The sequence below is a fragment of the Eurytemora carolleeae genome, unplaced genomic scaffold, assembly GCF_000591075.1.
Source record: "Eurytemora carolleeae unplaced genomic scaffold, Eaff_2.0 scaffold988, whole genome shotgun sequence".
NCBI lineage: Eukaryota > Metazoa > Arthropoda > Copepoda > Calanoida > Temoridae > Eurytemora > Eurytemora carolleeae.
In genome coordinates, this window is record NW_019396989.1 from 110,299 (window position 1) to 133,923 (window position 23,625).

At 30.8% G+C, this 23,625-nt stretch overlaps 2 protein-coding genes across 2 annotated transcripts; both read right to left on the reverse strand.

The window, feature by feature from the left end:
• Positions 1 to 202: 202 nt before the first annotated feature.
• On the reverse strand, positions 203 to 20,252 carry LOC111710829 (uncharacterized). The gene is made up of 11 exons (XM_023484980.1): positions 20,036 to 20,252; positions 17,583 to 17,823; positions 15,982 to 16,085; positions 6,830 to 6,872; positions 6,137 to 6,190; positions 5,390 to 5,836; positions 4,592 to 4,725; positions 4,051 to 4,093; positions 3,782 to 3,835; positions 2,544 to 3,193; positions 203 to 250 (listed from the first exon to the last, which is right to left on the reverse strand). Exons 1-10 carry the CDS (start codon positions 20,071 to 20,073, stop codon positions 3,137 to 3,139), a joined length of 1,215 nt encoding a protein of 404 aa, XP_023340748.1. The 5' UTR covers positions 20,074 to 20,252; the 3' UTR covers positions 203 to 250; positions 2,544 to 3,136.
• Positions 20,253 to 20,583: 331 nt separating this feature from the next.
• On the reverse strand, positions 20,584 to 23,458 carry LOC111710828 (uncharacterized; the record flags this gene model as incomplete). The annotated part of the gene is given in 5 exon segments (XM_023484979.1): positions 20,584 to 20,973; positions 21,963 to 22,016; positions 22,287 to 22,329; positions 22,664 to 22,797; positions 23,048 to 23,458. Coding segments are annotated over 5 exon segments (699 nt in total), but the record flags the coding sequence as incomplete, so codon positions are not given.
• Positions 23,459 to 23,625: the final 167 nt, after the last annotated feature.

The following is a 23,625-nucleotide window of genomic DNA, read 5'->3' on the forward strand; positions in this document are numbered from 1 at the left end:
ACTAATCTCTTATATCCTTTACTAAAGAGTATATTAAAGTCCGGTAGATTAAAACATTGAGGGTTTAATGACATTAATTCTCTCCATTAACTCTTCAGGCTTTGACAAATATAAAACATTCTTGTTCTCTTTGAAGCATTACCTAGAATGGCCATGTCCTTGTTTGTTTGAGATTAATAGTTATCAAATCAAATTAACATAATTGTGCCTGAACTGAAGTTAATTTTCAACCGAATTTTGCCGATATCTCCTAAAAAGAACAGTTATTTAGTTTTTTGGATTGTACGATCTAATAATAGGTTTTTATTAGACTTGGGAAAAACTTTGATATTTTTAAAGGTTAGATCTTCATATTTTACAAACATATTAACATTTGATACAAAGAGTAAAGTAAATAATTTTTTACCATTAAAAAAAAAACCAATTGGTAATTTCCTAATTTTGTAAAAGCTGATTCTTCATTTTGCAAAGTCTTTATACTTTTATAAAAGTTGTGGAAAATGGTTTAACAATTTCAAAACTGGTTACAATAGAATATTTAAAAATTAAAATTAAAAATTAGCTAAAAAAAGAATTTTGGTCTGTTCCATGTGTGTGTGTGACATTGCTGTAATAGGTTTTTTGTTTTGTTTTGAAAGTTGTGAGCAATGCCGAGAGTTTTTCTCTAATGGGTCGTCTTTGTGGTCCGAAGTATAAAAGTGAACATTTGACGCGAAGCTCTCCAAATTTCTTTATTAGGCAATCTTTCTACTAATCCTTTAACATACTATAACAACTAAATTAAAATGTTTCAATGCATCTTTTGTTACGTTTTAGACGTTTTTCCCAACGGATTGGTATGAAAATGGACATGTACTCAGGTAAACCTATTATCGGGTCTGTCCTAGTATACGATTTTTGGACCCCCCCCACCTAGCATGTCCTAGCCGCAGCGCTCGACCCAGAAATTGTCTTAAACTAATTCCTAACCCTCAAATAATACAAAAAAAACAGCTGGCGTAGGTCCGATATTGCAGTAGGTCGGAACTTCCTTCAGTGTGGGGGATGTTGCGTATAATACGATGTTACCCACAAAAGAAATCAGGTCAATTGGTTGACTTTCATTGCTGTCAAGCTTTATGCTGAGACTTATCAAAATTTCAAAATTTTTGAAATGTTGAAAGTCATCAGATTTTTCTAAATATTGAAATTTTGATAAGTCTCAACATTATAGAGCTTGGTAAATCGACGAAAACGTAAATTAAAGTCAACCCTTCGACCTTATTTTTTAACAGAGACAGATAAAAGGTTTCCCAATCCGTTGAAAAAAAAACGTCAAAATCGTAACAAGAGACGTAATGAAACATATTGAGTTTACTTGTGATATTTGGACTTGGACTCCTTGGACACAAAATCCAGCGAAGTTACGATTTTTATAGCACCATCTTTGAGAGATCATAACTCTGGAATCAAAAAAGATATCAACAAAATTTAAAATCCCAGAAGTAGCTCTATATATCAGCTATGAGCATAAGGAATAACAGAAGATCCCCATGAAGAAATGGGAGAGCTTCGCGTCAAATATTCACTTTTTTTACTTGGAAAACTTGGACTATACTTCATCATAATATCAGATAGATAAATTAATAGATAGATAGATAGTTTGATCTGAAAAAAATGAAAAATAGAAAGAATTTTTTTAAATTAAAAAAAGTTGAAAAATAAAAAAAAAATTGTGAAAAATGTTAAAAAAAGATGAAAAAATTTAAAAAATCTTTTTTTGGTGAATTAATTTTTTTTTATTGAAAATTTCTAAAAAATTTGCTTAAAAATTTCTAACATAATAAGAAGCGGATCCTAAAGGCCTGATACTTTTTGACATTTAAAAAAAAAGTTTATCGGAAAAATGAAAAAAAAAAATTTTAAATTGTTTTAACTTTAAAGAACATTTTGCGGGAACATACATTTTTGAGGTTTTGTATTTTTAACTTATACCAACCCCCTAAAGAGTAAAAATACATTGTGTATCTCAAAACATGACAACTTTAAGATCTTTTATAACTTATAAAAATGTTGAATCACAATATTAGATAGATAAATTAATAGATTGATGTGAAAAAATGAAAAAAAGAAAGAATTATTTTAATTGAAAAAAAAGTTAAAAAAGTAAAAAAAAAATTGTGCAAAATATTAAAAAAAGTGAAAAAATTAAATTTTTTATTAACTTATAAAAATCACGGGCAGCCGTAGTACATTTGAATTTCCGAGCCGGGTCAACCTTTCCGGTCCCAGTTTGTACTGTACCGCACGGACATTGGGTTGATAAAGCAGACTATCAACAGGACTAGCGGGTGCAACAAGATTAACGCAGTCAGACTTTATGCTTCATATATGTTGAATTTACTTTTACTAAAGGGGCAGAGGTGGACAGGTTTGATATGGTTTTGCATAAGTGATCAAAGTTACAAAATTAGTTTCCTGAAAGAAGACCAAACTATGTGTTTTTAAGAGAAATTATCATGTATGTACGATCAAGACGTATTGTTTAAAATAAAATAACTCACTTTCGTTTCATGAGGTAGAACTTCAAGTTCCTCCTACTGTTTCATCCCGATTTCGATTACTGCATTTTAACACGTTCTTTAAAAATACTTTGATACATTTTTCTGAAACGTATTAAATCGCTAAGATTAGTAGCATTCATAACATTAATTCATACGTACCGGTGCATTGCATACATACATTGAAAATTAATACGTTTCAGAAAATTTAGTTTTATAATTTTTTTTTTAACTGTGTTTGTTCTTTTGTACTATTTCAGTTCAACTTTAATCCATACAAGGTTCTGTGATGGATTTTTTTTTGTATTTTATCTTTTTATTTAAATGAAAATTTATCAGGTTAAATGTATTAGTTTCAAGGATTTGAAAAAGTAATTGGAAATAAGTTAATTAAAGAGGATAAAGTTTTGAGGACAAAATTTCTTTCTATTCGTAAAAAAATTTATCCTTTAAAAATTTGGTCGATTAATTTTGTAGATTTAAAAAAAATATATTTTAATAATATTCATATAGAAGTACTATATTGGTGTATATATATATGTACAATGTAAAGAGTACATGAAGAGTTTATGTACAGATCTTTACAGTGCTTAATTCTACTCTTGTCCGACATGGGCCGAATACCCGCGGAAATTCTTGTATGCAGCTGCCTCCTAAAAATATTAATCAATTTGAAAAAAAGTAATCTAAAAGGAATTGAGTCTTTGCCACAAACTCTGATTTTTTAATCCCCATATCTTTAGAACTCAATGTCATAGACCTTAGATATTTCAAACGATGAATTGTGTTAGTTCAAGTGATCTAAGTTTGAAATATAAAAGGTTTACACCATTAGGTTGGCAAGATATAAGCATTAGAAAGTTTGAGTTTGTGACAAAAAGTCAATTCCTTTAACTTTAAAATAAGAAAGCAAAATTAATTGTATTCAGCGTAAAAATTTAAATACTTTTTAGATCTTTAAACATTTTGTAAGTTCTAAAGAAGCTGTAAAGAAGCTCAGTCGAATTTTGTTTGTATTCATTCCTGAAACTGCAGTACACTTATTAATTGTAATCAAAGATATCTGTGTATTTTCCGTTCGTTTATTGGGAATTTTTAAACCTTGCCTACTATTTTTCTATTTTTCATTTTTAATTAAGTCTTGATTCATCCACATTCCACATATTTCTGATGATCAATCAACGAAGTCTGATTTATAAATACATTTAGAAGACAAACAGTTATCGCCTGGGTTAATATACCTTGTTCAATTTGTCTGCTATTCTCCGTCCTAACCCTGTTATCCGGTATTCATCCTTTACGCAATATGAAATCATGATGATAAAACATTAATAAATCCCTGGTCTGATGTATTTTCAATTTTATTTGACGAATTTAAAGCCAAACATAGACATTTAAAACTAATCTTTAAATTTCATATTTATGTATATATTAAGAATTATTTCCGATAACTTTTCAGTGACAAATTATCGGGTATCAAAAGTCACAATTCGTTTTCAAGATTTCTTCCCTGGTTTTTCAAAATCCAACCATTCTCCTGGAGAGTCCGAGTACTGAACATTTTAACTGGTTTAGAACATTATTAAATGGAGTGACCGGCTATGTAAGGTAAAAAAAAACTAGTTCCGAAAACGTATCCACCCCCAAAGTAGGAGTTTTGATCGTCGAATTTGCGCTCAAACTCAGGATTTACAGATCTTTAAAAAGTTTAATATGTCTCAAATGAATTTGAAAGAAGTTTTTCACAACACTGCATACTCAGTTCAACTACCTTACATAGCCGGTCACTCCCTTTAAAAAAGAAGACGTTAAAAGATTTATATTAAAAGAATAAAATTTAGCTATATTTTACTTCAAAAAAGACACCCGACACACCCATCTTTTACTTTAGTTGATGTTATAGCATTTTTTTTCCAGAAACACTTATTTCCGCGGAAAAATATCACTAAACAAAAGAGATTTTTTGATCGTATAACTTATTTTTCTCTAAAACGCCACCCAACCAACTTACAGAAACACTTAATTGAAAACTATTAAACCAAGCTAAATTCCTGTTTTTGGCAGATTTTGTCCTCAAGGCTCCTTGTATCGCGAAGGGTGTTGGAATTGATTCCAAATTTATGTTTAACGATTCGCAAAATTTCACGACTTCCTCTTGAATACCCCATTTGCTGTATTCTTTGCCCTAAAAAGATAAAATGTATTAATAAAATAATAAAGTGTTAGTTTAGTCTTAAAGTAACTGTAAGTGTTACTTCAAGTGACCTTCCATGCAAAGACGGATTTACAACGGTACCCTTAAAAGCTTAAGCTGTTGTCTGATTAAGTACACATAAGATATCAATGTTAATAATTTTAAAAACAGACTATTTTCAATTGAGGTTTTTCGACAGAAGTAACTTTCGCAGTTCTATTGCAGGAAAGCATAGAGGAATTATTATGAACGAAACTTTCCAAGATAGAAAAACGACAATATCTTTTACATTATTGATCAATTATAGTTTTCAGTGGTACTGTTGTGGTTTCTCTGTAAAAGAATCTGAGGCATTTCTCATGCATGAAAACATTGTAATAATTTAAAACTTTTAAACGTAGAACAAAGACAATATCATCCCCATTATTGATCAGTGTTGTAAATCAGACCTTCTTTTAATGGAGTGTCACTTGATATTTAATAGTATGTTTAAAACTTCTCACAAATGGTTCGTCTCGACGAACAGGAAAATTAAGAGATAAGCGTAACAGTAAAAAAACTTTAAAACTTAAAACTATCTGTTATTCAAACAAAATATGTTTTTTGTTGCATAATCAACTTAACGCCATCCAATCCCCATGTTCATAGAAATTACCTCGGTGTAATATTTATCCAGAGCTCTGAGGATGTATCCAGGTGCTCCGTTGAACTTAGGAGGCTTGGACACACGTGGAGAAGGTTCGATTCTCATGGTAACTTCAACAAGCTGAGAAGCATGTTCCATTGCATTAGAGGCATCTTCCATAGCATTATCAGAAGCATTTTTCGTAGTATTAACAGAAGCATCTTCCATAGTGCTGTCAGAAGCATCTTCCATAGTGCTGTCAGAAGCATCTTCCAAGGTGTCATCTACTTCTTCTTTTATTTCTTCTTTTGGGATCAGTTCCTCAGATTCAGCATCTCCTGCTACTTCCACGTCATCTGGAGGCAAAGGGATTTCGCTAATAACTATACAATCTCCGATAGTTTCCTCTTCTATGTTCATTTCTTCATCGTTCTTAGAATTATCTCTCTCGGAGCTGACTTCTTGCAAGTTCAGAGCCTTTAACAAATGTCAAAGTAAATTTTAAAAAGAACAGTTCACATTCAAGAATAGGGTTGTAAACATTTCAGAGAAATTATGATGAAAATACCGATATTTAGTAGGAATCTTGGCAATTTTTTTACTTATTTTGAGATAGTAAACAGTCTTAATAATAAACGTACATTTTTATAATAAATAATAATAATAATAATAATAATAATAACAATAATAATAATAATAATAATAATAATAATAATTAATAATAATATGACTAATTTGACTAATTTGAATAATAATAATAATGTTATCTTTAGATACCTGTTCAATTTTGTCAGCTATTTCAAGTCCCGATTGTGTAATACAGTATTTATTCTAAAATTAAAAAATGAAAACAAAAATAGTTCTCGTTCTACACAACAATTAATAGGTAGTCACAATGCTGAAAATGGACTATCAGGTTTCAAGTCATAACACCTAAACTTTTTTTCTATCGTTTGAATCTGTTTTTTCCAATATTTTTGAACCGCAAATGTTGGGGTTTTTTCTTTAACCGTCATAATACATGGGTGTAGCAAAAAAACAAAGTCCAAAATAAACTGTATGACTGTCTAATGACTGCATGAAAAAGTCTTTTTCAGACTGGACTTACGCAGCCATACAGTTCAATTAGAGGCTTAGATTTGTTGGCTACAACTAACTGATAAAGAAAAGCCACCGAATATGGGGACCCAGCCATTATGTAAATAAACTATCTATACATCTGTCATGTTTTTATCCTCCTAACACAACTTTATGTGGGGAATAAAATAACTTAGAAGTTGTCTAAGGCCGGCTAAGCTAGAAATGGTCCCACAAAAAAATTTAGTATTTTTTATAATCTTGCATTTTGTATTTTTATATTCTGCCTTATTGCTTAATAGTGTATAAACAGAGGTTAAGGATCAAATGTATAAAATTATAACCAAACAGAAAGCATCTAAAAACTAGAATCATAATAAAAAATTTTGTTACCTGTTTCCTTTTAATCCATCCTCGTCTTTGAAGACTGTTTGGGCTGAAAATAAAATAAAGAATAAAAAACAAGTTTTACAATATTTATTAGTATACAGACTGAAGTGCTTGGCGTTGCCCGTAGAATTTATAACACTAAAAAATCCATTTTTGAAAAAAATAGTTTCCATTAATTTTTTCCCATGCAACTCTAGGGCAGTAGTATGTATTATGGTTAATTTTCCGATTTTCCTTACGAATTAGTAAATAGAAAGAGGGTAGACCATTTTCGACATTTGATGGAAAAAAACTTCATATTTTAGTTTTTAGTTTAGTTTTCAGTCAGAAACTCTGCTAGTTTTTGGTTCAGAAGTTGACAAAAAAACAGTGATCAAAAACCTTTTTTCATTCAAGAAAAAGTTTGTGTTTTGCACAATATAAAATATCAAAAAATGTTAGTTTTAAAGTTTGTATTTTTTATGTTTATTGGAAGGTGATGCTAGGATGAGAGAACAGCCTGGGAGTTGAGGTCTAAACTCTATGCATGACGGAGGCGGGCCGCCAACATTTCTGATTGGTTGACCATATTTTTTATCAGCGCTAACCTAAGATTTTGTGCCTCAAAATTTTTTTCGGTATCAATGGGGGCTGGTTCAATCTTTTGTTGGGGAAAATTGTCATCCAATCAGTGAAGAGATATACATCTACTAACCATTGAACTCCCACCCACCTTTTTATATCGACCAATCAGAGTAAAACGGTAGACAGGAACCTACAGACATTAAGATGGGTTTAATGATCCAAAAAACTGTTGTTCAGAATCTGTTGGTTTTCATGTTTTATTGATATGGTTCTCAAAAATAAATTTAGATTGAAAGATAATTCAATCCTTTGGTTATTTTAAAAGAAAAAAAAATCAGTGAAGAGATATACATCTACCAACCATTGAACTCCCGCTATTTTTTATATCGACCAATCAGAGTAAAACTGTAGACAAGAACCTACAGACATTAAGATGCGTTTAATAATACAAAATACCGTTGTTCAGAGTCTGTTGGTTTATATGTTTTATTGATATTGATATTGTCTCAAAAATAAACTATTTTTTTATAAAAAAAATAAGAATTTACATTGAAAGATAATTTGATCCTTTGATATTTTTTTTAAAGAAAAAAAATATAATATTATTTATTCAGACACAATTTATATGCTAACTATACAAAATCAATGGTTTGGTTAGGGATGAGCAGATAGATTAATAAAGAAAGTTTTATAAAATTTAAAAACAATCGGTTTCAAAAAAAAAAAAAATTAAATTTTTGTCTTTTCTTAATGTAATAATAAATAAAATTACAAATGAAGTTCATTAACCTCAAGTACAAATCATACTTTTTTTATAACGAGGAAATAAAAAGTTAATAAAGTAAAAAAAATACAAAAGACAGAAAAATTGTTTACTCTAATAGTTAATACACACGTGTACGAATGTTCTCTAGGAAAAAAAACCGAATATTTTTTTATCATTTAGCAAATCAGTTTTGTTTGAAAAGATTTTTAATCTCGTTTTTTTACACTTTTGATCATTAATGTGTTTTCTCTCACACACTCATCTATCTAAACAAAAAATCTCTAAATAATAAGAAACCTATATATAATCAAATTAGAAAAGAGATTAAAATTATTTAGGTTGGAAAAAAAAGATTTTACTGACAAGGCTAGAAGTGACCGGGGGAGGATAGAGAGATAAGGGAGGGGAGGAACTAGTTCAATTGCCAAAATCTTATTAATAAAAAGTTATTAAAAATTTTGTAAAAGAAACACTTCAATTGAAATTTACCAGCAAACATTGAATAGCATCTTTAAATCTTTTTAACTCTTAAGAAAACCCAAAATTCCCACCAGTAAAAAAGGACTTTCTTCAAATAATTACAAGTTTCCTAAACAGAACCTATCCAAACCAAGTGCGATTACATTTTTATTTTTAGTCAATATTTAAAAGTTTCTTTCTGTTTTAGGTTTTAAGAGTAGCAGAGACGAAAACACCAGGACAGGTTGGGGATTGTATACGAAAAGAGAGAGGAACAGATTGAGATCAACCTGGAGACTGGCCCTCTCTGTGCTAGATTTAAAGAGGTGAACTGCTTTGGATAATTTTTTAGAAAGGAAGTCTAGATTTCACATTTTTCATCATATATTAATTAAAAGGGAATTTTCACATTTTTAATTTTTTAAAAGAATATAGCGTCCTCAAACCCCAACTGTTATACCCTTTAGCATTGCAACCCAGATGTCGTAAATATTTGATATATTCAAACTATGAGTTCTGGTAGATCAAATAGTCCAAGTTTTGGAATATATTTGGTTTACACTATCCGGTTGCAAAGATATTAAGATTAAAAAAATTAAGTGCGGCAAAAACTCTAATTTTTTTATCAGTTGGCACCCAAATTTTTATTGTTTAAACATTATTGGACTAAAGCATCTTAATTTTACAATAAATAGGTGAATTTGAGTTAATGCTCTGTGTTCAAAAACTTTAATAAGAAAAAAGAGAGGGGGCTTCCAGACTTTTTTATTGTTTGGGAGTTGTTGGATAAAATGACGCAGTGAATCTATATATATATATATATATTCCATTTTCTGTTTTCTAGAAAGAAAGGATCGACAAACTTAAGAAGGCAGTAGAATGGTATTCAGATGCCCCGCCCTGCCTCCCACCCCATCTCCTTCCCCCTCTCTCAAGAAGGAAGAGGAATCAAAAATCTTGACTATAGTTTCAATTGCCCTGGCGGGTTTTAGTATTCTTAGTATTTTAGTGTTTTTTAATACACATGGGGTTAAAAGGTAAAACATTAAATTAAAATATTTGATTAATAAAATAAATTAACTTTGTTTAGTGGCCCAATACTTCTCAAAATCAGCCAGGATAAAACGGATAAGAGAGAAGATAGAGCTGTGGCAGAGTGGCGGAGTAAGAATTTTTATTATCTTTGAAACTTTAGTTGGTTAGAAAAAGATTGCAATCTATGTTTTTCTTTAGTTGGGAACAATAAAGTGGATTTTTGATTGAATATATTGTTAGACTTTCTAGAGAGATTCTGAACTCCCCCCCCCATATCATTCTGTTGAGAATTTTTATTTCTAGTAAAGCAATAGTTTCTCTTGTATAGAGGATACGGGTTAGCTGGCCAAACATGAGAAGTGACTCTGATCTGATTTTAAACCAGGTAAAAATGGTAAATCCAGATATAAAATTGTATGAACTTTGTTTATCGGTTTGTCTGATCACAACTCATGAACAACAGCACTGATTGGCTTCCAATTTTGTTGGTTTGTGAACCTATACAAGAACTGAGATTCTAAATTGTGTGAGCGAAAAAAAATATACATATTTTTTTAAAAGTAATATTGGAGACCTTTCAAAGCGGGGATGAGCAGAGGGAGGAGCCAGACTCTGTTAAACCAGGTAATGAATTTGAGACTTCTGATGAGCCCTACATTTTAAGACTATAGAGAGACGCATGAGAAAGATTAGCAGGGTTCAAAGAGAGGGGAAAGCAAGTTTGTTAACCATTAATTTAAAACCTCTATAAAATGTCGTCTTCAACTTGAATCTCCTGTCGGAGACAGCCAAACCAAATTTTCAGCCCGCAATTCCCTTTGTCCTCCTCCGACGGAGCTTAAAATATTTTCGTTGTTGTGAAATCATTAAAGTTAAGCAAAATATTTTCATAAGAAGCATTAGTGAATTTCGTTAAATATTCAACTGTAATTTTTTCAGAAGTTAAAAAAAACGTATTTCAATACTGATCAACAAATAAGTCACCCCCGACCATCCTTAAATAATTCGTAAGATTTTTTCTACTATTAACATTCATTATAACATTGTACAAGTAACCATGACCTATAATTTATGTTATTTTTTAGGAAATAAAGATTTTGTTATCGAATTTCTGAGACGGGGTTACTCTGTTGTGTGTGTATTTGTGCGGCCTATCGGGAAAGAATTGTCTGGGGATAATAAACATCCCCCACCAGAATCCTAACCGGCCTATTATCCTGATTTGTCTAGCGTGTTGCTGTTTTCCGTCAACAAAGTTATCTTAAGCCACAAACTGTCTCCCTTCCAAGCCACAGTTTTTCTTTTTTTATATCGACAGATATGTTTTTTTTTCGTGCCACAGCACATTTGTTTTTATATAAATTGTTATTAATGATTTTTTTATTTGGCAGGGACAGAGGAAGACGACAAGAATTCGCAACCAGGTAAAAGGCTTTGAATTTCTGACATATTGATTTGATGAGAGCGAGGTCTAATGTTAATAAGTTTTTTATATATAGAGAGACCTAGCAGACCACAGGACGGCCCACTCTTGATCTCTTGAACCTAACAAAGGGAAGGGGGGGGGGCTACCAAGTCCTATAGAGGAGCACCACCCCAACCTCCCTACCCTCCTGAGAGCTTTTATGATGCTATAAGAGAGAGAGCCACTAAACTAAAGAAAATCACGCCAGAGCCATCAGATCTCAGGTGTTTTAGATTTAAAATAATGAAATATTTGTGATGTTGAAACATTTTTAAACTTTTTAAAATACTCGGGATTTTCATATGGGTAGGAAAAAAAGACTTTTTTTTGTTGTTGCTAAAAGTTTTGAATGTTGCTTTTAAAATGTGTTCCTTGAAAAATTATGATAGCTGCAGAAACGTAGGGTATGTCTGCATGGACGTTGAGGACCTGTTCAATCAGTATGGGGAAATTAATTAAAAACAACATTTTGGTAAATCTAAGATTAAAATAGAATGGTATATTAAAAATATAGGTTTTTTCACAAAAGATGCAAAGAGAAATATACCACTAGAATTAACCGAGATAATAAAACAGAAAGATTTTATCTGGGAAGGAAAAACTCAAGAAATAGGAACCCTAAGATTAATGCCAAAAATTTTAAAAATGAAGTAAATTTCTAAAGAATGTGTCAGAATTGACATGCAGGGGAATAAAAAGCTCAATGAATGACCTGATTAAACTAATACAAAAAGTTTTAGACAAAGTTTACAGCCTTTTATTGCATGATATTGAAAATGAATTCAGGCATCTGTATGGAAAACTATCACCATCAGTAACAGGGATAGACGAAGCCATAAATAGGGTTAGAAAATCAAAAACAGGAGAATGGGGAAAATCAATAGAATTTGAGGGAGATCTATATTCAAACTGTGTAACCAAGAATTACTAAAAGAATCCTTGTTAGAAGCCGGAAAAATTGCTAAGCTAGAACCAACATCGATAGACTATATTTTGAACTTTATGAAAGTGTCAATGAGACATTCATATTTTAAATAACCTGAGGGGATTTTTAAAACATTAAGTGGATTTTTAATGGGTGATAACTCAGCAGCAAGAGGAAGTGAAATAATACTAAGGATTTACGAGTTACAAATATTCAAGTTATTGCACAGGAAAAAACTGGATAAACTGATAAACAGGTACTTGCGATTTCGTGACGATGTATCGGTACATCTAGAAGGGAATACAGACCAAATGTTAGAAGTGATAAAAATAATTACAAGTGATATTTGGGAAATTTTTTAATTTAAAAATATTTAATAGTATATTTTTACTATTAAAAAAATGAAACAGAAACTAAAATTCTAAATATGAATGTTTTTCATAAGAAAATGTAAAATGGAGATGCATGGCGTTAAGGACATAAATTAACATTCTTAATAATTGAAGCTATGGATATTTTGAGGTTTCTCTTTTTAACACTTATAGTTTATTGTCAAAAGTATCATTTGTGGAAACGGACATTTTAAATGGCATGGCATGGGTCTGGTGTTCAAAGGAGCACCGGACCCATTGGTCTTTGCCCAAACAGTAAATTTGATTTGGCAAAGACTTACCTGGTGCCGGTGCTCCTTTTTCAAGGAACACATTTTAAAAGCAACATTCAAAATTTTTTTCGTCCAAAAAATCCACCGAAAGAAATTTTTGACAAAACTTATTTGAATCTACAGAATGTAAATTTTTTTTTAACTTTTCCAAAAATCTCTTATTCATTAAAACATTATTTAAAAAAAAATAGGTTTTTAAACAATTAATAATTTCAAATTTATTTTATACGCTGAGATTAATCATAATATTTATTTTATTTTATTTTTTAGGAAAAACAATATCAAGGAAAACATAATTATTCATTTTTTAAAGTCCATGCATTTTTATGAAGCTGTAGAATGTTAATTTATACTGCTGAATAAATCTCACAAATCTAAAATAAGAGAGCAACAAATGTGAGAGTTAATAATAGCAGCATTTCAAATATAAATTCATGAAGTTTTAAGCCAAAAAGTTTTGGTCCAAGATGCTAGATGGGTCGATCTGCTGAATAATCCAGAGATGATTTCCAGGATGTACATTGCTAGGAAGGCTGAAGCGAGTAATTACCCCAGAAGAAATTCTGAGTCGGATCATTTTTCGAAATGTTTCCAGTTAAAACCAATAAAAAAGGCGGGTTCAAAATATTGAAAAAAATTTTAAAGGGTGATTTTTTTGAAAAGCAAGAATCTGAGGATAGATATAAGATTTGTTTAAAAAACTGAAGTTGGCCGGAAAAATGAAAGCATTTTTAAAAATACTCCTTTTTTAACCAAAAAAAGCCGAGTAATATTAATATCTTGTTTTAGAGACCTTGCTTCAGAGACTGTTTATACGGATACTACTTTAACTCAACCCTGATTAGTGAATTTACACTTTCAGGTAAAAAAAAAATAAATATTCGGATGTCTGAAACGTTTAGATCTTTTAAAAAAAAAATTAAAATCTGATTTAAAAAAAAACTGTGGGTCTTATAAGACAGATTACAATTTTCCCCATTTAATATTTGATAATTGAAGAGGGGGGAGTAAATTTTTAAAAAGAAGTAAAATTAATTTTTGACACTTTTTGATTGGAGGTCGTCTTGGCCACTGAATGTATTCTTTTTTCTGAAACTTGTTTTTTTCACTATGAACTGGCACTCTGCTCAGATTTTTAAAGAAAACTGTGGGTCCGGTAGGGCAGACAGATTACAATTTTCTCCTTTTAATATTGGATAATTGAAGATGGGTAGGGGAGGGGGGAGTAAATTTAAAAAAAGAAGTAAAATCAATTCTAAAGACACTTTCTGATTGGAGGTCGTCTTGGCCACTGAATATATTCTTTTTCTGAAACTTGTATTTTCACTATGAATTAGCTAACTGGCACTCTGCTCAGAGATTGATGATTTTTGCAATAAGCATCCAATTATTAAGGCAGATAGTTAGATATATATATAAAATGTTAAAAACATGGTGCACAAATACAAAAATTTAATAAAAAAAATTGATAGCTAAACAAAAGCTGATCTATTCTTTAAGTGAGAACCAGGTTAAATTTTTGTAGAAACTGGAAAAATTTGAGTCTTTTTTTTCGTTTTTAAAATATTCAATCTTATTTATATTGTTTTAGAAACCTGGGGTGGTGTTGAACGAAGAATGAGTTGTAATCCAGGGTAAATCCACGTTATTTTTTCCCCATTAACTGTTATTTTGTTATGTTTCAGAATGATAATATGGAAAACGCTAGGGTCTATTTACAGTGTGTGTGTTGTGCTTTGTGCCTTTAAAAGTAAGTTTTTTTTATTCCCACATTGGATTAAATACTTTTTTTTCATCGACTCTCAAACCTGGATTATTTTATTTTATTTTAACAGTCCTGATGTTATTTTGAAACTGTATAATATTTACTGTTGTAGTTTTTATGGATCTAGTATTTGGGACTTGAGTTCCCAATGTTTTTCAAAATTGTATACAGCATGGAATACTGCTATTAGAATTCTTTTTAATGTACCTAGAAATACGCATAGGTACTTGATTGAAAGTATTTCACAATGTTTACATGTAAAAACTTTGTTAGCTAGCAAATGTGTGTCTTTCTATGAGACTATTGAAGCAAGTTCTAAGCTTTGCATTAGATTTCTTTCTAATTTATGTAAAAATTACCTTAACATAGTTCTTAGCAGAAATTTATTTTTATTGCAAATAATTGTTCTGTAAATCCTTCGGGTCTTAGTAAAATGTTAGTTAAGAAACAAATGAAATATTTTGATGTCTCATTGGACCATACATGGAAAGTTCCGGCTTTACAAGAACTTTTAAATACAAGAAAGAGTGAATAATTTATATGTTGAAGGATTCGATGATTACGTAATAACTGAAATGATAAATATGTTATATAATGAGTAGTGATCAATGTCTATTTGTGCATAATTTTCCATATTTTTCTCTTTTCTTTTGGAAACCTGTATTTTCAAAAATTTATTTAAACAAATTTAAACTACACCATTTATATATGTATTTATATCTTTGTGTGTGAATAAATCTTTATAATAAAACATAAAAAATACTAACTTTAAAACTAACATTTTTGATACTTTTATATTGTGAAAAACACAAACTTTTTCTTGAATGAAAAAATATGGTTTTTGATCACTGTTTTTTGTCAACTTCTGAACCAAAAACTAGCAAAGTTTCTGACTGAAAACTAAAATGTGAAGTTTTTGTTCCATCAAATGTCGAAAATTGTCTACCCTCTTTCTATTTACTAATTTGTAAGAAAAATCGGAAAATGACTGTATGAAAATTTTTAGACAAAATTAAACAAAATACATACTACTTAGGGTACCAATGGGTTTCCTAAAAAAATTCAGGCAATTTGGTCCAGCCGTTTGACCAGCTATAGCTAGCATATAATATTTATATATATATTTGTCGGATGTTGACAGCCTAACGAATAAAAGAAAAATTCCGCATAAAAAACTTCGTTTTCAGAAAAATATCTTGTTTTCAAGTATCTAGTTAAATCCACCAATTAAAATCTGCGAAACGAAATGAGTTTTTGCCACAAACTCTGATTTTCTAATCTCTACATCTTAGATATTTCAACTATGAATTCTTATGTAGATCAAATAATCTAAGTTTAAAATATTAAAGGTTTGCACCTTCAGGTTGCAAAGATATTGGGATCCGAAGATTTAAATTTGTGGCAAAAACTCAATTGCTATACTTTGTTATTTTACTAAGAAAAAATGGTTTCAAGTCAATAACACTTACAAGTCTAATAGGTTTTTTTACGTTTTGTTACGTTTTTCATTACCTCAGAGCTGTATCCAGTGCATCTTTTGTAGGACAATAATAACCCTCACAGAAGGTGGAAACCATTTTTTGGATTTCTTTGTTGGTATAATAGGTATCTTCACCCTGCTCAGATATAGAATACATTGAGTCAACTTTCTCAAGAAATATTTAAATCTATCAAACTACATTTTTAAGATCGAACTTCAGTGCGCGGCGTTAACAAAAAATATTCATGAAAAGGACTATGTAAAAATAAATCGTGAAATTTAAAATTGATCTGAATAAAATAAGAATATATATACTTTTATAACCCTTTCTTAAAAAAAAACGTTTTGCAATTAATGTACAGGGTGTCCCAAGAAACATGACAGTTTCGCAATTAATGTACAGGGTGTCCCACGAAACATGACATTTTCGCAATTAATGTACAAGGTGTCCCACGAAACATAACAATAGCAAGACGACTTGATATTCATCTTTGAACTTTTAATCTATTGATGACATTCAGTCGTCAACCTACTTTCACATATCTGATTCTTAAAACATAAACCACAAAATTCTCTAATTCCTGACATTTTCAAAATGTGGTCTGCCTTTTGTGTGCTGTCAATATTACAGGAGATAGTGAGAATTTCGTTCAGATTTCAATTTTATTGAATAAAACCAAAATTGTCAAAATCTGAACGAAATTCTTTATATCTCTGGTGCTATGGAAAGCACAGAAAAGGCAGACCACATTTAGGAAATGCCAAGACTAGGGATATTTTGTGATTATTAACTATAGAATTGTACTTGTACAATTAAGTTCACAAATATATGCATTTAAAAGATCAAAGATAACCTTTAATTTGTCTTGCTAATGTCATGTTTTGTGTGACACCCTGTATCCAAGTGTTATGTCTTAAAATTATCATCTATCATATATTTTGATTTACTTTGCTAAACAACCTACATAATACCTGTACAATAATAACCAGAAAACGGTGAAATGATTGTCATTTTTATACTTGGTTATAATGAGACATTGATAGAATTTAAATAATATAACTAAACTAACTGCTATATTTATCAAGATTTACAAGTTAAAACATTTGCAAATTCCATAGCGACGTCTTATATTTATGATTATAGATTACACATTTCGAAAAATGTATAGATGCAGAATTATTTTCTGGGTGATTTAACGGCTTTGTCTACTAATCTCTTATATCCTTTACTAAAAAGTATATTAAAGTCCGGTAGATTAAAACATTGAGGGTTTAATAACATTAATTCTCTCCATTAACTCTTCAGGCTTGGATAAATATTAAAAAATTCTCGTTCTCTTTAAAGCATTACCTAGAATGGCCATCCTTTGTTTGTTTGAGATTAATAGTTATCAAATCAAATTAACAAACTTGTGCCTGAGGTTAACGTTTTCAACCGAGTTTTGTCGATATCTCCTTTAATTCCGCTTATATTTACAAGACATGCAGAAGACGACATTCATTTCACTATTTTCTGTTTTTTTTTTCTGTTGCAAAACTTATATGTCAATTCTAGTTCGCCCACACTTTGTTCCAGTTTCGTTACATATAGATGTAAACAAATAATATCAAATATAAATGTGAAAATAATTACCCCGTAAAGTGCCAGAGTTCGTAGAACAGATCCAGGACCACTCCTGGGCTTCGGGATTCGTGGATTCATAGACGGAGTTCGGTCAGGTTTCGGTCGCTGGAACATTTCTCCAATTCCATTGTAAATTGTGTCAAAATTATTCATGGCGAATTTTTTCTGAGATCCAATCTCTCTCAGTTCTCCATTCTTTTCTTTATTGAAAACAACCTTCCTCGTGCCATTTCCGAATCCTTGATATCTTCTAAATAAGAGAAATCTAGTTTTGTCAACACATTTTTGTAAAATTTAGATTTTTCAAATCAATATTATTTGACTAAAATATGGAATCTCAATTCTCATAAAGATGAACCCCAACTGTCAAAACACTATCTAATAAATTTTTACACTAAGACTCATAAAACTGGGGAATAAGACGGAGACAAATAAGCAGTCCGATGTGTATTTGATGCTGTTAAAAGGCATATAGTTTTACCAGAGCTGAAAACTTTGGAATGTTGGATATCGAGATCAATGCTTCATCTCCTCTTTTCTTAATCTCTGGATTGAATAATGCTTGTTCTCCTCTTGTTATATAATCTCCAGATCAATTAACCGGGATTAAGGATATCCCATTCTAAAGTTTTCAGCTCAGTAACTTGAAAATGTGAAATAGGTGTCTGGTGTATGCAGTAAATAAAGTACTATAGCTAGGCAACCCGGAGCGCTGCCCAGATACTTAAAGTTACACCCGCCGTTTACTTGAACGATTTTACCTATAAAGGATTTGAATCTTTGCCACAAACTCAGATTTTCTAGTCCCTCTATCTTTGCAACCCAATGCCGTAGACTTTAGATATGTCAAACTATGAATTCTGTCAGATCAAATAATCTAAGTTTGAAATATCTAAGGTTTGCACCATCAAGTTGCTAAGATATAGGAATTAGAAAGTTTGAGTTTGTGACGTGACAAAGATTCAATTCTTTTATCTATATTTTCGCTATAAAGTTGACCCACTAAACTTAGAATCTCTAAACCGAGTTAAGAACATTCCCATGGTCTCACGAGTTCCCCAATACAAATTTGAGGTTCCTGAGTTATGATCAAACAGACAGACAGACAAACAGAGATTACAACTTTATATCTATAGGTACACGGCACATTTGCTATATTTCATGCTCTTTCAACCATTTGAAATCCAGGGGACATCAGTTCCAAAACTAACACTTGGCCCATTTCTAACACTGACTGTTAGAAATGGGCACAAATTGAAAGAATGGGGTTTTAGGATCCCGGTCCATTTCGAGAGTAAAAGTCGATAGTTAAATCTATAACCAACATTTTAATCAAAATTATAAATGGAGTTATTATATATTAAAACCCTTGACCGTTTTCAAGACAATTGTCAGGTTTTCCATTTTCGAACATATCCTGAATTAGAATCATTGTCGCGTTTTAGAGACAAAACCCACTTTCCGGTTTTTTGGTATAATCCACTTTTCAGGCCAAAGATCACTTACATAACTTACAAAATCAATCATTAAAAGTAAATATTATCATATGAAGGAATTGAGTCTTTGTAACAAAATCAAATATTTAAACCTCAATATCTTTAGAACCCGTTGTTGTAAACCTTTGATATTTCAAACTCTGATAATTTGATTTAACAGAATTCATAGTTTGAAATATCTAAGGTCTACAACATTTGGTTCCAAAGATATAGTGATTAGAAAATCAGAATTTGTGGCAAAGACTCAATTCCTTTACTGCAAAATATTTCTAAAATCTTAGTTTCCACATTTTATTTTTTAAAAGAGTATAAAGCTGATTTAATTTCCCGCATCTTTATTTAACACTTTCCCGCATTACTAGTAAAATCTGTAATGTAAGAACAAAACAATATCATTATTTTGATTTCTCACTGCTATAATAATTTTTAAGTTATAAAAAAAGGATAGTATGTTTTTATATTTCTATTTTGTTTATATTTTACCTTTTCCAAAAATCTTGTTTTTTTAAGTACGGGGGTAAATGCTTGAAAATTGACATTGATATGACTTGAGTAATTGTTTCAAAACCAAGATATTTTACAAAAACACGACATGGGCTGAAATATGGTAATTGTTTCAAAATAGGGAAATGTTCGAAAATGAAATCAAGAATCAACAAAAATTAATTCTCACGCCTTAATATTAGTTTAAAATTGACATTTATTGTTACAATATGTAGTTTCAACCACTTTTTTATAAATATGGTGTATTTTTGTTCAACTCAGCTTGGATTTAAAGATTTATAGGCTTGAAAAAAACAACTTTGCGGATTTGGCACATTTCTAACACTCAGTGTTAGAATTGGGCCAAGTATTAGTTTTGGAACTAATTTCCCCTGAAACCTGAACTTGACTCTATTAATTGTCCTTTTCCACATTTTTATGGGTCTTATGTATATTCATAAAAAATCATGTATGTCTTCTTACCCAATTTCAAAGTGCTCTGAGTCTTCAGTGTGAGTCATTTTTTTCTGAAATATTTAAAATTAAACCTTTTATTTAAGCTAAAAAAAAAAAAATTTGGCCCAACCAAAAGTGGTTGTTTGGAATTCCATCAAACTTATTTAGTCAATATTCTCCAAGATGATTTGATCACTTATACTTCATTCAGTGGATACTCTTTTTCCCTCATTTTCTTGCTCAATCTGAATAAATTACAAATTAGATAAGATTATTGGAACATGGAAAAATCAGTATAATACACAACGTCATAAGTGTCAAACATAATAACAAGGAAAACGAAATCTGCTCACATTATTTAACATGATTTCCAAGATTATATAAAACAGTGTAAAAGCAGAAAATAAAAAAACACATAAAATTGCACCTATTTTACTGTAAAATAAGCATCAGGAGATTGTTGACAATCCGTCTCTCCCTTATTTTCAGGAGATGGTTGGCAGATCCGTCTCTCCCATATTTTCAGGAGATGGTTGGCAGATCCGTCTTTCACTTATTTTCAGGAGATGGTTGTGCAATCCGTTCTTCGCTTTTTTAATTTCTCTCTCATTATTTGAATATCACTTGGCAGTTTTCCAGCCAGTAAGAACCAGAAATGAGTGGAATTCACATTTTCTTCTCATTTCTTTTAACCATAAGATGTCGCTTAACATTTAAGAGGTTTAATATAAAAAAAACATATGAAGTATTAATAATATCCAGAAATCACCTCCGCTTCAAAAAAATATTTAGTATTTTTTTAATTCTTTTACGGTGATAAACTTTTGAACTTCTAATCAAAGTACTATATTGGTGTAAATGTACAATGAGTAGATGAAGAGTTTATGTACAGTTCTGCACAATGCATTCTACTCCTGCCTGGCAGGGGCCGAATTTCCGCGGAACTTCTTGTATGCAGCTGCCTCCTAAAAATATTGATTAATGAAAAAAAATGTGAAATATTTAACTTCATCTAACACTGTAACCTCAGGTTCATTTCAAATACCGGGCCGACTTTCAACCAGCTGTGAAAAGCTGTACAGTACATAAACAGACTATGTAAGGCTTTACGGGACAGTAAGCTGAATGAACCATGAGCGTACAAATACAAATGTTTTCCATAAACATAAACAAATCAGTTTATGTCATCTTAGTTAACCTAATTAAAAGGGGACCTAGAAGTTATTGGACCTAAAGATAGTTTAGATCTTTAAAAACTTTGTCAATTTGAAACAGCTGTGAAAGAAGTAAGACGAAGCTAGAAAACTACTTTCAACTACTTTACACCTAATCGTAGTTTACATAAAAAGTGTACTGCAGTTTATGGTAAGAATTTAAACAAACTGAGTTTTGTTTAACATTCATTAAGTGCAGTACACTTATTTTATTAATAAAGATATGATGGCTCCAAGTGTATTTTCCTTGCTTTACTTATTAAATTATTTATGGTTGTGTCTGAGATATGTTTCCCATGCTAGTGTTAATAATCGTCTTGAGACCAAATTTAAAGAATTTGAGCCACATCTTGAATTAGGACTGCGGCTCAAATATGGTTGGTTCAACTTAAAACTGTATTAAACATTTCAAGATCTAAGCCGGCGCTGAATTGAAACTGGTTTTTGGGGGATTCGAGACGCGGCTTTAAATCATTCAATTCAGACATTGGTTTGTTTTATAAAAACTTTTATAAAACTTCCAAACTTTCGGTTTGTCATTTTGTAAGAAAAGCAAATATTTAGAATAAAGAATTTTTAAAACACTTGCCAAATTTTGACCTTGAAATAAAAGCATAAAACGAAACAACTTAATGCATGTCACAACAAATTCTGAAGTCTCATATATAATTTGTTTTATTCACATTCGATAAAAACGGCAATAATAAAGCATGAGAACGAACAGTTCTCGCCTGGATTACCTGGTTTAGTTTTTTCGCCATTTTCCGTCCTAATTCTGTAATCATATATCCATCCTACACGCAGAATGAAATCTTGAAGTAAATGCATGACAAACCCCCACCCATGGCTGGTGAATTTTCTATTTTATTTGCCATTAAATCCGCAAATAAAAAAACGGCGTTTTTCGAATAATCAAAACCCAATTAAACATTTAAAACTATGCTTCAATTATCATATAAATGTATATATATTATATATTTTACCCCGATAACTTCCCTTTGAAATTATTGGACACAAAAAAACATAATCTTCCCCCACTCCTTGTCGTATTCAAGATTTCTTCCCTGTTTTTTCAAAATCCAGCCATTTTCTTGCATTGTTCGAGTTCTGAACATTTCAACTGGTTTATCAAATTATTTAAAAAATGAGATTTAAAAAAGTCAAATTAAAAATGATTAAAAATGAGCTGAGGATGATATCCCAGATATCAGATCAGAAACAGATTTCTTCTTTACTTAGGATCTGATAAAACAGTTTTTTTTCCTACAGAAAACAATATTTTGGTTACATTCATTTTAGAGAAAAAATTAAACTAACCCCACCAAGGACACAAAGTTGATGCAATGTTAATGAACTTTTTAAAATGTTTCCTCTTAAACCAACCTTTTTTCCCATTCTTCAAAATAAAAAAAATTATTAAAATTACTAAACCATGTTATTCCTGTTTTTGGCAGATTTCATTTTCAGAGCTGAAGTAATCGCACAGGGTGTAGGAATTGATTCCAAGTGAATAGAAATGGATTTGCAAAAGTCAGACACAGTATTTTGAATTTCCCAAAACGTGTATTCTTCGCCCTACAAAAATAATAAAGTTTTATTTAGTCTTTGGAGGATATTTAAAAGCATTCACAAAGGGAGACCCCAAAAACATTAAAAATTACTTTTAATGAACTTAAAAATATCTGTGATTTCATCAAATTAGTTTTTTTTATCATTGACTAAGATATGAAGAAGTTTAAATCTAAACGTGAATATTTAAGGTACACTCACTACCCTGTACAAGAGGGTTTAAATAAGCCCAAGTTAGTCAATCCCTGTTATTTACCTCGGTGAAATATTTATCCAGAGCTCTCAGAATATATCCAGGTGCTCCGTTGAACTTAGGGGGCTTGGATACACGTGGAGAAGGTTCGGTTCTCATGGTGAATTTAACAACCTGAGAAACATCCTCTAAAGCATCTTCCATAGCATTATCAGATGCATTTTCCAGACTGTTGTCGGAAACATTTTCCATAGAGTTGTAAGAAGCATCTTCCAGGTCGTCATCTACTTCTTCTTTGATTGCTTCTTTTGGGATCAGTTCCTCAGCATCTCCTCTTATTTCCAAGTCATCTTGAGGCAACGGATTTTTGTCAACCTCCATACAGCCTCCGATAGTTTCATCTTTCGTACCACTGTTCATCGCATTTTCCTTCGCAGCACGATCTTTCTCGGAGGCGACTTCTTGTTTCAGAGCCTTGAAGATAATGTCAACATAACTTTTTTAAAAGTGCAATAAAAAATAACAAAAACAAAAACAAACACAATAAAAATGACAAGAACAAGAACAAGAACAATGACAAGGACAAGAACAAGGACAAGAACAAGGACAAGGACAAGGACAAAGAATAAGAATAATAAGAA

Bases quoted from the DNA above. Each gene is read 5' to 3' on its own strand.
- LOC111710829 (XM_023484980.1), bottom strand. From the start codon at position 20,073: ATGACTCACACTGAAGACTCAGAGCACTTTGAAATTGG. The intron at 5,837-6,136 runs GTATCTAAAGAT...CATTTGTTAAAG, and splicing joins TAGCTGACAAAATTGAACAG to GCTCTGAACTTGCAAGAAGT. The intron at 3,836-4,050 runs GGAAGAAATCTT...TATTGCGTAAAG, and splicing joins GTTGGATTTTGAAAAACCAG to GATGAATACCGGATAACAGG.